Genomic DNA, 15,234 nt, shown 5'->3' with positions numbered 1-15,234 from the left:
TTCCATGTGGTTTGTTTTTTAAAGATTTTATCCATTTATTTGAGAGAGAGAAAGAGATAACGACAGAGAGAGAACATGAGCTGGGGAGGAGAGGGAGAAGCAGACTCCCCGCAGAGCAAGGAACCTGACTCAGGACTTGATCTCAGGACCCCCAGATCATGACCCAAGCTGAAGGCAGACACAACCAAGTGAGCCACCCAGGAGCCCCTCTTTGTTCCATCTGAAGTAAGGGACTAAAATGGACAACTTTCTCAGATGTGTTATAATCCACCCAGAGTACTGAGACTATAAACTCTTAATAAGGACACAATATTTCTTGATTTTTTTGTTACCTTATATTCTTTTTTCGTAAGTTTTTTATTTAAATTCCAGTTAGTTAACATATAGTGTTATATTAGTTTCAGGTGTACAATATAGTGATTAACCACTTTCATACATCACCCAGTGGGCATCACGACAAGTGTACCTCTTAATCCCTATCACTGATTTAGCCCATCTACCCCACCCACTTCCCCTCTGGTAACCATCTGTTTGTTCTCTCTATAGTTAAGAGTCTGTTTCTTGGTTTGGGCGCTAGATTTTTTTTTTTAAGATTTTAAAAATTTATTTATAAGAGACAGAGAGAGAGAGAGAGAGAGCGAGAGACAGGCAGAGGGAGAAGCAGGCTCCATGCAGGGAGCCTGATGTGGGATTGGATCCCGGGAACCCAGGATCAATCACACCCTGGGCTGAAGGCAGGCGCTAAACCGCTGAGCCACCCAGGGATCCCCGGCACTAGATTTTTTTTAACTGCAGATTTACCCTGTTAGCCTAAATAAGTCAATCATGATCTCCAGGGCATATAAAAATAAACTTATTCCAAGTTCAGTCTCACTATGCTCTATTTTTGAAACAGACGAACAGACTTTTGGAAAATAATTGACTTTTTAACTTTAATGAAGGACTTTACATGTCTATATTATTTATTTCAAATTAACTTTTTGAGGGGCACCTGGGTGGCTCAGTGATTGAGCATCTGCCTTCAGCTCAGGTTGTGATCCTAGCATCCTGGGATCGAGTCCTGCATCGGTCTCCACAGAGGGAGCCTGCTTCTCCCTCTGCCTATGTCTTTGCCTCTCTCTCTCTCTCTCTCTCTCTCTCTGTCTCTCATGAATAAATAAAATCTTAAAAAAAAAAAAACCTCCTGCAACTCAACAGCAAAACAATCCAATAACCCAATTTAGAAATGGACTTGGGGCAGCTCAGGTGACTCAGTGGTTTAGCGCCGCCTTCAGCCCAGGGTGTGATCCTGGAGACCTGGGATTGGGTCCTGCGTTGGGCTCCCTGCGTGGGGCCTGCTTCTCCCTCTGCCTGTGTCTCTGCCTCTCTCTCTCGTGTGTCTCTCATGAATAAATGAAAAATGAAAAATATGAAAAATATGAAAAAATAAAATCTTTAAAAAATAAAATAAAAATGGACTTAAGACTGGAATATATTTTTCTCCGAAGAAGACATCCAAATGGTCAACAAGTATATGAAAAGATGCTCAACATTAATAATCATCAGGAAATGCAAATCAAAACCACAAAAATGAGATATCACCTCACATTGCTAGGATGGCCATTGTCAAAACAACAGACAAGTATGCAAAAGATGTGTAGAATTGGAACGTTTACACTTACATGAGAATGCAAAAAGGTGTAGCCACTATGGAAAACAGTACAAAGATTCCTCAAAAAATTAAAAATAGAAATACCATATCATCTACCAATCCCATTTCTAGATATTCATTCAAAAGAATTTAAATCGGGACACCTGGGTCAGCAGTTAAGCATCTGCCTCTGGCTCAGGGCATGATCCTGGTCCAGGATCGGGCTCCCTGCATGGAGCCTGCTTCTTCCTCTGCTTCTGTCTCTGCCTTTCTGTGTCTATCATGAATAAATAAAATCTTTTTTAAAAAAAGAATTTAAATCAAGATCTCAGAGATAATAGCACTCCAGTGTTTTAGTACAGCACTAATCATAATAGCCAAGATGCAATAACAACCTAACTGTCCATTGACAGATGAATGGATAAAGAAAATGTTGGTAATACATACAATGGAATATTATAATATTTTTAAGAGAAGGAAATCCTGCAACATGTGGTAACATGGATAAATTTTGAGAACATTACACTAAGTGAAAGAAGCCAGTCACAGAAAGACAAATATTGCACAATTCCACTTATATGAGGTATCTAAAATAATGAAACTCATAAAATCAGAGAGTAGAATGATGTTTGTCAGGGTATCTAAAATAAAGAAACTCATAAAAATCAGAGAGTAGATTGATGTTTGTCAGGGCCTGCGGGGAAAGGGAAATGAGGAGTTGCTAATCAATGGGTATAAAGTCTAAATTATATAGGATGAATAAATTCCAGAGATCTGCCATATAATATTGTCCAAATAATTAACAATACTGTATTGTACACACAAAAAAATTAAAAGAAATATTTAGAAGCACTTCAAAGAAATAAAAAGAATAAACATTAATAATAAAATGAACAAATAAAACACCATGGCTGTTCAATGCTTGCAGAGCCTGAGCCAAAAGACACAAGTCCCATCAATTTAACTCAATACCTAACGAACTCCTAACAAGTGCCTGGCCCAACACTATGTACTGAAGATGAAGTACTGAAGCAGACACAGTTCTGGCCCTCATGAAGCTTTCAGTCTAGCAGGGAAGACTGCAAAGGGCCTTTATCCCACAGATGATCACAAATTTTAAGCTTAGGGGCACCTGGGTGGCTCAGTGGTTGAGTGTCTGCCTTTGGCTCAAGTCATGATCCCGAGGTCCTGGAATCAAGACCTGCATGAGGCTTCTCACAGGAGCTTCTCCCTCTGCCTATGTCTCTGCCTCTCTCTTTGTGTCTCCCGTGAATAAATAAATAAAATATTTTTTAAAGATTAAGCTTAAATTTAAGTTAGGAAATGACATGGTCAAATTTGTATTTTTGGGTAGGATTCTATAGCAGCTGATGGTAAGATGGAGCTTACCAGACCAGATAAGGGGCCTTGGCAAAGTCCACATGAGAGACAATGAGGACCTAATAGTGATTCCTGAGACAGCATAGACAGAACTCAATTAGAAAATCATTAGGTAGTCAAATTTGTTTTTAGGATGCCCATGCTGGCCATGCTTGTCTTCTTACTAAATGTTCACAAACCATCTGTAGCTTTTATTTGGGCCATTCTGATTGGTGTATGCTCATTTATTTGTGTACCACTGATGACTTCTGTTTCTTGACCATTTATAAACCCTCTTTTATAAAATGCCTGTTCAAGTCTCTTGCCTACTTTGCTGTTTGTCCTTTTTTTTTTTTTTTTTAAATCATATGACCCTTTATTACTTTCCTTTGTAGTTCTCAGCTAGCTGGGTATTCCACTGTACTACTATTGATGTCATCTATGATGTCATAGATGGTTCCCCAACAGATGGTGCCCCATCTATGTCCAGCAATGTCAACAAGCTCATCAGAACTGATATTTCCATTGTGCTTAATGTTTTTCTGCTTCTTTCTGTATCTTAGCAGTTCCTTGAGGCCTTTGATAATGAGGGCAGAGGCAGAAAGTACCACCTGAATCTGGGCCTGTCATGAATGGCCATTTTCACTGTAATCCTCAGATCTTTCCAATCATCAGTTTGCTTTGGCTATGTATCATCAACCTTTCTGGAAGAAAGATGCAGGACGACAATCTTGGGAGCCAGGGCAGATGTAGCACCAACTTCCCCATTGCTGCACCTCAGGTATATGACTTTGATCTCATTGGGGTTAAATTCAAGCAGCATGGTGAAGGCAGCTGATTAAGGACAGCCAAAGAAAGTTGTGCCTTGGCCATCTCCAAGCCATAAGCTGAAAGTCAGATCGTCTTTTTACTACTTATAAGAATTCCAAATACAAACCTTTGTTTATTACATGTGTTACAAATACCTGCTTCTACTCTGTAATTTACCTTTTCAGTCTTTTTAATAGTGTCCTTTGGTGATCCCAAGTTCTTCATTTTAACGTAGTCAAAGCATATCACTCTTTTCCTTATTAGCCCTTTGTCTTGAGAGGTCTTCTCCTACACTGAGATCAATATATTCTCCTATACTTTCTTTTAGGAGCTTATTATATATTGCCTTTCACATGTTTGTATGCAATCCAACTAGAATTGATTTTTTGTGTGTATGGTGAGATAAGGATCAAATTTCTCGTCTTTCCCTTCTTTCCTTTCTCTTAGGATATTCAATAGTCCTAGCAACATTTGCCATTCTTTCCTCACAGCTCTACAGTATAATCTTTATTGTAAATCAAATATTTCGTTTCTAGGATTTTATTCTATTCCTAGACCTTATTAGACTATTCTGTAAGAGCTTTAAAATAAATCTTGATACCTAATAGAGCAAATCTTTCCATCTTGTTGTTTTTACTCAAGTATTTTTATATACACTATTTATGGCCTTTCATTCCTCTACATATTTTTTAGAACTAGCTTGTCAAATTTCCATGCAAAAACCCCACCAAAACCCTGCTGGGATTTTTACTGGGATTATTTTACTTATATATCAAGTTGGGGAGAACTGACATCTTTACAATATTGAGTCTTTTGATCTAGGAATATGATCTCTTCCCATTTATTTATTCTTTCATATCTCTCCATAATTATAGGGTCCTGGCCACAGAAATGAGATGACAAAGGGGATGTCATCATTTGGAAAAGGTTGCAATAAGACATGCACACTGTGACTCTGTATGTCTCCCACCTTTGAAAGTGAGCCTATGGCAAATGTGGCTTTCCTACCAAGCAGAAGTGAAAGTATAACTGGAGTGCCAAAACTAAAAGACAAAACACCACTGGGGCTGGTCAAATGAGGCAGCTAAAAATTGTATACTGCAGATTCAACCCTGTATTCTGTGAAGGAACAACACCTAAACCTTACTAAGAAGACAGGTGTTGCAACCCAGTCCTTAAGGATTTCAACAATTAATCACACAATGTATGTTCTGGTTGTCAAAAATAAAAAAAAATAATAATAATGTATTATAATTTTCCACACAAAGACTTTGCATATATTTTGTGAGATTTATTCTTAGGTATTTGAATTTTCTTTATGGTAAATACTATTTTTATATATTTTTTAACTTCATTGCTGGTACAGGCATACTTCATTTTATTGTGCTTCACTTTATTAATTACACTTTGCAGATATTGCATTTTTGACAAAGTTTGTGGCAACCCTGTGTCAAGCAATTCTATCAGCACCATTTTTCCAAGAGCATTTGCTCATTTTGTGTCTGTGTTACATTTTGATAATTCTTGCAATGTTTCAAATTCTTTCATTATCATTATATTAGTTATGGTGATCTATGATCAGTGATTGCACCTCTGCTGAAAGCCCAGATGATGGTTAGTATTTTTTAGCAGTATTTTTTAACTTAAGGTATTACACTTTTTTTAGACATATTGCTATTGTACATCTAATAGACTACAAAATAGCATAACCATCACTTTTTTATGTACTGAGAAACCAAAAACTTCACTTGCTTTATTGCAATATTTGCTTTATTGCAGTGATCTGGAACCAAACTCACAATATCTCATATATATATATATATATATACTTGTATATATAAACACAATTAAATTCTGCCTATTGGCTCTATACCCAGAAATCTGGACAAACTTATTTGTTCTAATAATTTATCTGTAGATTCTTCTGGATTTTCCATGCATAGTAATCATTTGTAAACAAAAGATTTAACAGGATTCCTTTCTAATCTTCATACGTTTTCTTTTTATTGCTTGACGGTATTAGCTAGGACATCCAATAAAATGATGAATAGTAAGTGATTAAAGTGGGCATTCTTGTCTTATTTCCGATCTCAGGAGGAAAACTTTCAAATCTCACCATTAAGTTTGATAACTGCTTATAGGTTTTTTGTAGGTATACTTTATCCAATTAATGTTTTCTTTTATCCCTACTTTGCTAAGAGTTTTATTTTTTTGAGATTTTATTTATTTATTCATGAGAGACACAGAGAGAGAGAGAAGCAGAGACACAGGCAGAGGGAGAAGCAGGCTCCTTGCAGGGAGCCCGACGTGGGACTCGATCCTGGGTCGCCAGAATCACACACCCTGGGCTAAAGGAGGCGCTAAACTGCTGAGCCACCTGGGCTGCCCCAAGAGTTTTAAATCATAAATGGAGGTTGAATTTTATCAAACACTTTCTCTTCACCTATTAAGCTGATGGTTTTTATCCACTTGCACATTAAAATGGTGATTTACAGACTTTTAAAAGGTATTAAAATGGGGCATCTGGGTAGCTCAGTTGGTAACACATCTGCCTTCAGCTCAGGTGATCTCAGGGCCCTGAGATAGAGCCCCATGTCTATCTCCCTGCTCAGTGGAGAGTCTGCTTTTCCCTCTCCCTCTGCCCCTCCCTCCAGCTCATGCTTCCATGCACTCTCTTTCAAATATATAAATAAATAAAATCTTAAAAATGTTAAAACTCCTTTGCCTTCCTGAAAAAACTCAACTTGGTCACATATATTGCTGGATTTAGTCAGCTAACATTTTGGTCATGACCTTTTGCATCTATGGTAATGAGTGAGATGAAATTGTGATTTTCCTTTCATCTGAGATCATTCTGATTCTGCCTGAAGAATTTAGTTATTCCATAAGTGCCAGTCTGCAGTGGCAAACCCTGTGTCTGATTGCCTGAAAATATTTTTATTTTATCTTCATTCTTAAATACTATTGTCCTGGAAAAAAAATTCTCTATTAGTATTTCTTTCAGTATTCTAAAGATGATCTAGCTTCTACTGCTCTGTGCAGAAGTCAGCTAACAATTACTATTCCTTTCAAGGCACACTCTAATTTTTTCTGGCTGCTTTTTTTCTGTTTTGGCTTTCTAGCAATTTTTTAAAAGATTTTTTAAAATCTTTTTTAGAGAGTGAGCAAGAGCATGCACCAGTGGGGGGAAGGGCAGAAGGAGAAGGAGAGAATCTCAAGCAGACTCCCCACTGAGCGCAGAATCTGACATGGGGCTCCATCTCATGACCCTGAGATCATGACGTGAGCAGAAAATACAACTCAGACTCTTAACCAACTGAGCCACTCAGGTGCCCCATTTTTATAGCAGTTTTACCTTAATGTGTATCTACTATAGATTTCATTGTACTTCTGCTTGGGATACATAGGGCTTCTTAAAACTGTGCATTCCATTAGCTTTGGAAAATTCATAGCTATTATCTCTCTCTCTCTCTTTTTAAAAGATTTTATTCATGAGAGACAAAGAGAGAGAGGCAGAGACATAGACAGAGGGAGAAGTAGGCTCCATGCAGGAGCCCAATGTGGGACTCAATCCTGGGACTCCAGGATCACACCCTGGGCCGAAGGCAGGCGCTCAATCGCTGAGCCACTCAGGCATCCCATAGCTATTATCTCATCAAACATTGCTTCTGTCCATTCTTGCTCTCCTCACCTTTTAAGACTCCAATTATACAAGTGTTAGACCTTTTCACCATATCTTCTATATCTCTTACCTCTTTCCTGAATTTTCCACTGTCGCACTTTTACATATTTCCTTCTAGATATTTTCTTCTGATCAGTTCATTATTCTGTCTTCAGATATAGCAACTTTTTGCTAAACCTATCAACTGAGTTCTAAATTCTCATCTGTATGTTTCAATTATAGAATTTCTATTTGGTTCTATTTTTGTAAATTTTAATTATTTGCCAAATACCTCAAACTTGTCTTTTATTTTGAGCATAATAAATATAATTATGTTTTAGTCTGGTGCCCCTTTGGATTGATTTTTACTACCTGTTGTTTCTTTTGATTTTTGTTCACATTCTCTTCTCAGGCATCTGGTCATTTAGGAAATGTGCCAGAAACTGTTCTCACAAAATTGTAGAAATAATCTAAAGCCTAATCTATATGAGCCTCCAGAGGTTTGCCTCTGCTTTTTCCACATACCTGGGGACATTAGTAGCCTGGGGGCACCTTAACCCAATTTCACGAATTTAAGATTTTTCTGAAGCTGAGTTATAGTCCCTGCAATGGCCTAATTCTAATTTACCCTTACTTTCAGAACATGGCCTTTCATAGTCCCAACCTAGAGTAAAGGGAGTTCACCAGGTTCCCCCCACTTGATTAGTTCTAAACATTAATCTTTGCCTCTCTAATCCAGAAAGGCACATCTGCAGCCTTGAAAAGCCTCCCCACTTACGAATCCAGCATATGCCATCAGATGTGAAAGAAGACCCCAAAATGGACTCTTATCCTTGGGCCTCTATCTTTATACTTCTGCCTTCACATTGATTATAGTCTAGTAATTCTTCATTATCTGGCTAGCTTTCCAGGATATTCAAGCAAATATTCATATGTTGAGAATTATTTCCTAATTGTCCCCAGTGGGAGAACTGATCTGATTACTAGTCTACCATTACTCAAAACAAACCAACATTGCCTCTTTACCTTTTCAATTTGAAAATATCTTACTGAATAAAATAGAAACAAAATAGAAATTTTAAAAATCTGCCTTCTCTCTTGTCATTGGCTAAATGTAACAGCTTATCTAAGTAGTGGTTCTACCCCTTTTGATTTATCCTTAGAAATGAAGTTAGCACAAAAATAATTTAAAAAAAAAACAGATTTAAATAATAACATAAAATTGATCCCTAAAGAGATTTACAACCTATATTTCATAAAAAATTCATCTGAGAGAAAAAAGCCCAGAAAGGGTCAGTTCCTGATGAGTAGAAAGGCAAAAGAGATGTACAGACTATCTCTTAAAATATAAACACAGTGAAGAATCTCATGACACATGTATTTTTTCTAAATAGATAATATATTCATAGTATTCAAAATTCAAAAAGCATAAAAGAATACAGTGAAAACTTCCACTGGTCTAAGTTCCCACCACCCAAAGCAGCCAACGTTATTAGGTTGTGTGCAGTCTCCCAGAGATACTTTATACACATAAATATGTGTGTGCATATATGTTCTTTTTATACAAATAATGAGCATATTAAACATACTTTATTTTTTCCATTTATATCTCAGAGATCTTCCCATAACCATATATGAAAGGTTTTTTTTCTACAGCTGATTAGATTAATATTTCATTGGTTAGATATTCCTAACCAGTTCCCTACTAATGGACATTTATGTCCTTTCTAATCTGTTGCCATTACACACTATGCTATACTAACTTTGTGTCTGTGTCACTAAATAGGCTTAAGAATAAATCTATAGAGGATAAATTCCTGGAAGGAATGGATCGATGAGAGCATATACTGTAATTATAATGGATACTGGCAAACTGCCCTCCACAGCATTTGTATTAATTTACACTCCTAACAGCAGTGCATGAAAGTTCCTGTTCCTGCACACCCCTACCAACATACTGAGATATCAAACTGCCCAATGTATATATGATTTGCAAGTCTCTTATCGAAAATTAGGTTGAGTATTTTTCATATGTTAGAAGCCACTTCTCCTAGCACCTTATCAGCTTAAAGTATGCAAAGGGGAAAAAAGTGAAAAAGAGATAGCGCTCTTGATTTTCAAGGTTAAAGGTATTTGCTAAATTATGTAGGAACTACTGGTAAAACAACTTGTAACTGGATTCAGAGAGGCAGGAAGTAAGAAAAGGAGAAAGAAATTCTTAATTTTGTTTCCAGGGGTATCAAGTGTGGAAGATACAGTCCTGTTGTAGAGAGAGAAAACCGTTACTAACAGTTTGTTATGTTTCCTAAATTTATTCAGTGAAATTTAGACCACTATAAAGAAGAAAAAGTCAATTTTTCTGTAGATAGTTTTTAATATGTCAGCCAAATATAGACCAATTCAACAAGTATTCCAAGACCAGAGAAACCAGGGTAAGTTTTGCAAATTTAGATGGTATACAGGAAAACATGTTGTTGTTTTTTTTAATGGGTATTTATTTTAACATGTATTAGGAAAAGTTGATACATCAAAATAGTAATAGCACAGATATCATTTAGAATGAAATAAAATGTTTAATGTCAATGTATAGAAAAAATAATAATCAAATAATTTTGGAATGCATTCTCTAACTTGGCAAAAACCATGACATGGTACGTGCATGGCCAGTTTTGGAAACAATGAACAGAGAAAGGAAAATGGAAGCCAAGAATAACTAAATTTATAACTGATAGCCTCTAAAACAAGGCGAAGAGGAAAGAAAAGAAACTTTCCTATAATGATTTATTTTATTTTTGACAATACTTAAAATACAAGTTTTCTATGTTACCAGAATATGGTTTCAGACATTCTAATCATGCTACAGATTTAAGTTTATTGTGTACTTTGTACTTTCTCTACAAAGAGAACCAAAAAAACAGGGTTTTTTCTAAAGCATTTGAATATCAGGTCAGAGTTCTCTAGAACAGGTCTCATAAGACTTCCCCTTCACTAAACAGGCTGCAGAGATAATTAGCCTGGCCTTTTAGATTCAGGGCAGAGGAACCAAAAGCAGGTTATGTGGTTAAAGACTCAAGAGGCTTAAACAAAAAGAAACTGCCTGAGTTTATATTCCTTTTTTTTTTTTTTAAGATTTTATTTATTTACTCACGAGAGACACAGAGAGAGAGAGGCAGAGACACAGGCAGAGGGAGAAGCAGGCTCCACGCAGGGAGCCTGACGTGGGACTCGATCCCAGTACCCCAGGATCACACCCTGGGCTGAAGGCTGGCCAAACCGCTGAGCCACCCGGACTGCCCCTGAGTTTATATTCCAACCAAATCCAGAGACTACGTGATCCAATTTCTCATCAGTCCTTATGACTGCAAAAAGACTTACTGCACTGCTCTGAGACCTATATAAGAATCACGACAAATTCACCTGATCTATTCCAGTCCTTAGCGTCTAAGTGCCTTCATAGCTCTCACAGTCATATACACCAAGCCAAGTTCTAATGCGGACTTCAAGGTCATAACAGACTTTGCCATTTATTTTCCACAAAGGGCCCTAAGCGTGTAAAAAAAAAAAAAAAAAAAAGTCCCTTAAGTGATGCAACATGTTTGCCTCAAGACAGTTTCACTATCTAAAAAGTGATCTCTCTCTCCTCTTGGGGACTGAGGGCCCAGGTGCCCCACATAAAGGATTATTAGAAACAATTACAGTTCACAAAACAGTAAGAGCACTGTGGTCACCAGAAGAACATGGAGTTTTCTTACTTCATCACTTAAAACTTCAGCTAAGAGGCACTCAGGTGGCTCAGCTGGTTAAGTATCTCATTTCAGCTCAGGTCATGATCTCAGGGTCCTGGAACTGAGCCGCGTTGGGCTCCCTGCTTGGTGGGGAGTCTGCGTCTCCCTCTCTCCTCTCCCCTGCTCATGCTCTGTCTCTTTCAAATAAATAAATAGAATCTTTATTTTTTTTAAAGATTTTATTTATTTATTCATGATAGTCACAGAGAGAGAGAGAGAGAGAGAGAAAGAGAGAGGCAGGGACACAGGCAGAGGGAGAAGCAGGCTCCATGCAGGGAGCCCGACGCGGGATTCGATCCCGGGTCTCCAGGGCTGCGCCCTGGGCCAAAGGCAGGCGCTAAACCGCTGCACCACCCAGGGATCCCAAATAGAATCTTTAAAAAAATAAAAAAATAAAACCAGCTAATAAACATGAAGAAACTTAAAAGGTACTGTCAGAAGAGAATATTGTTAAAAAACAAATTTCTGCTTTGAAGGAATAAGATACATAGAAAAATCAAAACCTTTACTTTTTAAAAAAATCAAAACCTTTAATTCAATAACAACTGAATGTCCAAACTCATTTCTAATTGCTGCTTTCTCTCTGAGAATGGCACTTTTTTTTTTTTTAAGATTTTATTTATTTATTCGTGAGAGACACAGAGAGAGAGGCAGAGACACAGGCAGAGGAAGAAGCAGACCCTGGGCAGGGAGCCGGATGTGGGACTCCGCCCGGGACTCCCAGACCACGCCCTGGGCCAAAGGCAGGCGCTAAACAGCTGAGCCACCCAGGGATCCCCCAGATACTTCTTTCAATTTCATTCTTTCTCAGGCCTCTATTGTCCCGGGCAGTCCGGGTGGCTTATACTAGAATAAGGTGGCAGAAGGATCCAATCAAACAAACTCCTCACTTGAAGCAGTTTTTAAAGTTTATTCCCCAGGTTCTACGACTCTGAGCCAAGCCAGATGTATGATTTCTCCACTGCTTTGGAAATCCAGGTTCATGCTAACGCGCTTCTCAATAGCAGCACTGCTGACATCTGGGGCCAGCCATCTGGGACATTCTTCCTCGTCAGGGTTGTCCTGTGCATTGCAGAGTGTTTAGCAGCATCCCCGTCTTCTACCCACTAGATATCAGGGACAGCCCCACCCCTCCTCCCCAGACCCAGCAGTGACAACCAAAACATTCCCTGAGCATCCCCAGGAAAAATCGCCCTTGGTTGAGAACCACGGCTTTAACCCAAAGAACAATCTTAATTATCTCAACTTTAATTCTTCATATGCATTTGGTGCTCCTCCAAATCTCTGTGTTGAGACTTTGCCTCACAATCCAGCAAATATTTATAGAACCTCCAGGACACAACATCAAGGGCTCTAGGACATAAGCGGAGGAGACAGATTGTCCCTCCCTAAAGCAGATTTCTTGGGGGGTAAGTACATAAAGAACGTAATAACAGACACTTAATTATATGTTTTGAGTCGCTGATGTTTGTTCCTGGGGTATTCTCATCTTACCAAACTAAACACATCTAGAGGACAAAGACCATAACCTGCCCTGGAATACCAATACTGGATCAACAGCCAATAAAAACAAACGATTGTAGACTTCATCACAACAAGGTGTCGGTTTCATACAGACAGCAAAATTGCCACAGTCACTTGGGCAGATAAACTGTCTCAGCTATAGTTTGTTCTTCTATAAAATGGGGAGAAAGGGGCACCTGGGTGGTTCAGTCGGTTGAGTGTCTGCCTTTGACTCAAGATCATGATCTCAGGGTCCTGGGATCCAGCCCCGCGTCATGTCAGGCTCAGTGGGAAGTCGGCTTCTCCCTCTCCTGCTCCTCGGACCCCACCGCCCCCAGTTCCCACTCGTGTCCTCTCTCTGGCTCTCTCTAATAAATAAAATCTTTAAAAATCAAATCAAATAAAATGGGGAGAAAATGAATGCTGACAGGATTAAGTCAGATAATACAAGTAAATCTTGGTCCACTTTTTGGCACAGAGAAGCATTCAATTAACGTAAGTTATCATTCCTATCATTTTATTAGCAATAAATCCTACCTCAAGGGAAAGAGTGTGCTATGTGCTACATTAACAACGCCCTACATGACGAAAAAAGAAACCTACACTCACCCTGCTAAGGGCAAGAGGAAGAAAGTAACCAGAAGCATTTCTAGCATTGTCCTGAGGGGAAAAAAATGGAGGACCCAATTCAAAGGGATGGGGGAGAGGAAGACACTCAGAGACAAACCCACCAGCATCGTCTAAGGTATTCGATTATTCTTAACCCTTTTCTATTTAAAGTGTTTTGAGTTTGATTGCCAAAAGCACCCAAGGAGCTAAAGGGGAAGTAAAAAAAAAAAAAAAAGAAAGAAAGAAAGAAAGAAAAACAACCCTCAACTCATAAATATTGACATATACAAGGGACAGATGTTTATGAGACTCTTGAATGCTCACTTGCTGAATCTTTTAGAAATCATGCTCAACATTGCTATCGCTATAATGTTAAATACATGCCATCAATTCTGAATATACCACAAAGCATAAAAGTTTGTACAAAGAAAAAAAAAGGCAAAAACTGTTGTTAAGATGTTTCAAAGCAAGAGGACAAAGTCACGGGGAAAAACTGGGTGATTCAAAGATGCGTGTGTGTCTGACTGAAGTAGCATTAGAGGATGGGGGGGTATTTGGGATAGAAGCAAAAATGAGAAAAATCACCGTGCAGGAAGACACACATCCAGGGACACCTCTGACGCACACGGAGTCGACGTGTGCAAAACCAGATCCTACAATAATGAATAACCCGTTATAGGGTGTACCCGGGGCTAGGCACCGGTGCCTCACCCCGAGGGGGCTCCTGGCAATCTTACCAGGCGGGTACTAGGAGTACCCACGTTTTATATATGGGAAAGGACACTGAGACCGGGAGAAGTGACTTGCCCAAGGTCACCCCATCAGGACGCTGAAGATTCGGCGTCTACCTAGGCGCCCGGCACCACCTCTACCACCACAGGCGACGGTGTCTGTTTTCACTTCAGACGTGAGAAATTAATTTGTACCTGCCACTCAGCGAGGCCAGCTCTCTCCCCTGCCCTCTGACTCTCGCTGTGTGGGGAGCCTAGGGGGGCCCCGTCGCCTCCCGACGCTGAGGTAACCCGGGAGCAGGAACTCGCGGGGGCGGCTGACCCAGAAGGGCGCCGGGCGCCGGGCGCCGGCCGAGGAGGGAGGACGCCCACGCCCCTACCTCAGCCGCTCGGTGCGGTCGGCTCGGGCCGCGCCGCGCCCGCTCCGCCTCTCGACCGCCGCGGCCGGAGCGACCGAGGCGCGGGGCCTGCGTGCGGGGGGCGCCGGGGGCGCGGGGCCAAGCGAGGGGCCAGGCTGGGCCGACCCAGCGCCGGGGAGCCGCCCGCGCGCGGGCAGAGCAGCCCGGTCAGCGCCATCCGGGCCGATCCGAGAAAGGAAGCGGGCAGGAACCACCGGCATTTCGAAACAGGAGCGGCCGGCAGCCCGAGCGCAGTCCCGGGCCGGGCGGGGGCGGGGGCGGCGGGGCGCGGGGCGCGGCCCCGGGGGCGAAGGCGGGGGGCTCCGCGCGCGCAGGGGAGGCCCGGGCGCGGCGGGTCGGCTCCGCTGAGGGGCGCGGGCGGAGCGGGCCGGGGCGCGGCCGAGCCTCGCGCGACCGGCGGGCCCCGAGGCCGGGCGGACCCACCCGCCGCCCCCGGCTTGCGTACCTGAGGCGGCCGCCTGGCTCCCCTCCACTCCCGGGCCGTCCCCGCCGCGGCCCGCCGGTGCCCCGGCCGCCTGCCGCTCCGACATCTGCAGCCCGCCCGGGGAGCGCCTCCGCCGCCGGCCGCGGGTGACTCCGGAAACAGCCGAAGGCCGAGCGCGCGGCGGCGGCGGCGGCGGCGGCGGCGGGAGGAGCCGAGCGTGGCCCGCGGGCCGGAAGAGGCAGCGCGCCGGCCCCCGAGCGGCCGCGGGGTTTGGGCCGCGGAGGCTGGCGGCGCGGCCGCGGG

At 41.4% G+C, this 15,234-nt stretch overlaps 1 protein-coding gene across 1 annotated transcript in view; it reads right to left on the bottom strand.

Moving 5' to 3' along the window:
- The window catches only part of TMED8 (transmembrane p24 trafficking protein family member 8), a 31,651-nt gene extending 16,455 nt beyond the window's left edge, over positions 1 to 15,196 (bottom strand). The window contains exon 1 of the mRNA XM_041758996.1: positions 14,953 to 15,196. Within this exon, the coding sequence (XP_041614930.1) occupies positions 14,953 to 15,037 (85 nt within the window). The 5' untranslated portion in view covers positions 15,038 to 15,196. The remainder of the gene's footprint in view (positions 1 to 14,952) is intronic.
- Positions 15,197 to 15,234: the final 38 nt, after the last annotated feature.

This window comes from Vulpes lagopus, chromosome 6 (genome assembly GCF_018345385.1).
Source record: "Vulpes lagopus strain Blue_001 chromosome 6, ASM1834538v1, whole genome shotgun sequence".
In the NCBI taxonomy this organism is placed as follows: Eukaryota; Metazoa; Chordata; class Mammalia; order Carnivora; family Canidae; genus Vulpes; species Vulpes lagopus.
This window is presented reverse-complemented; position numbering and strand designations above follow the sequence as displayed.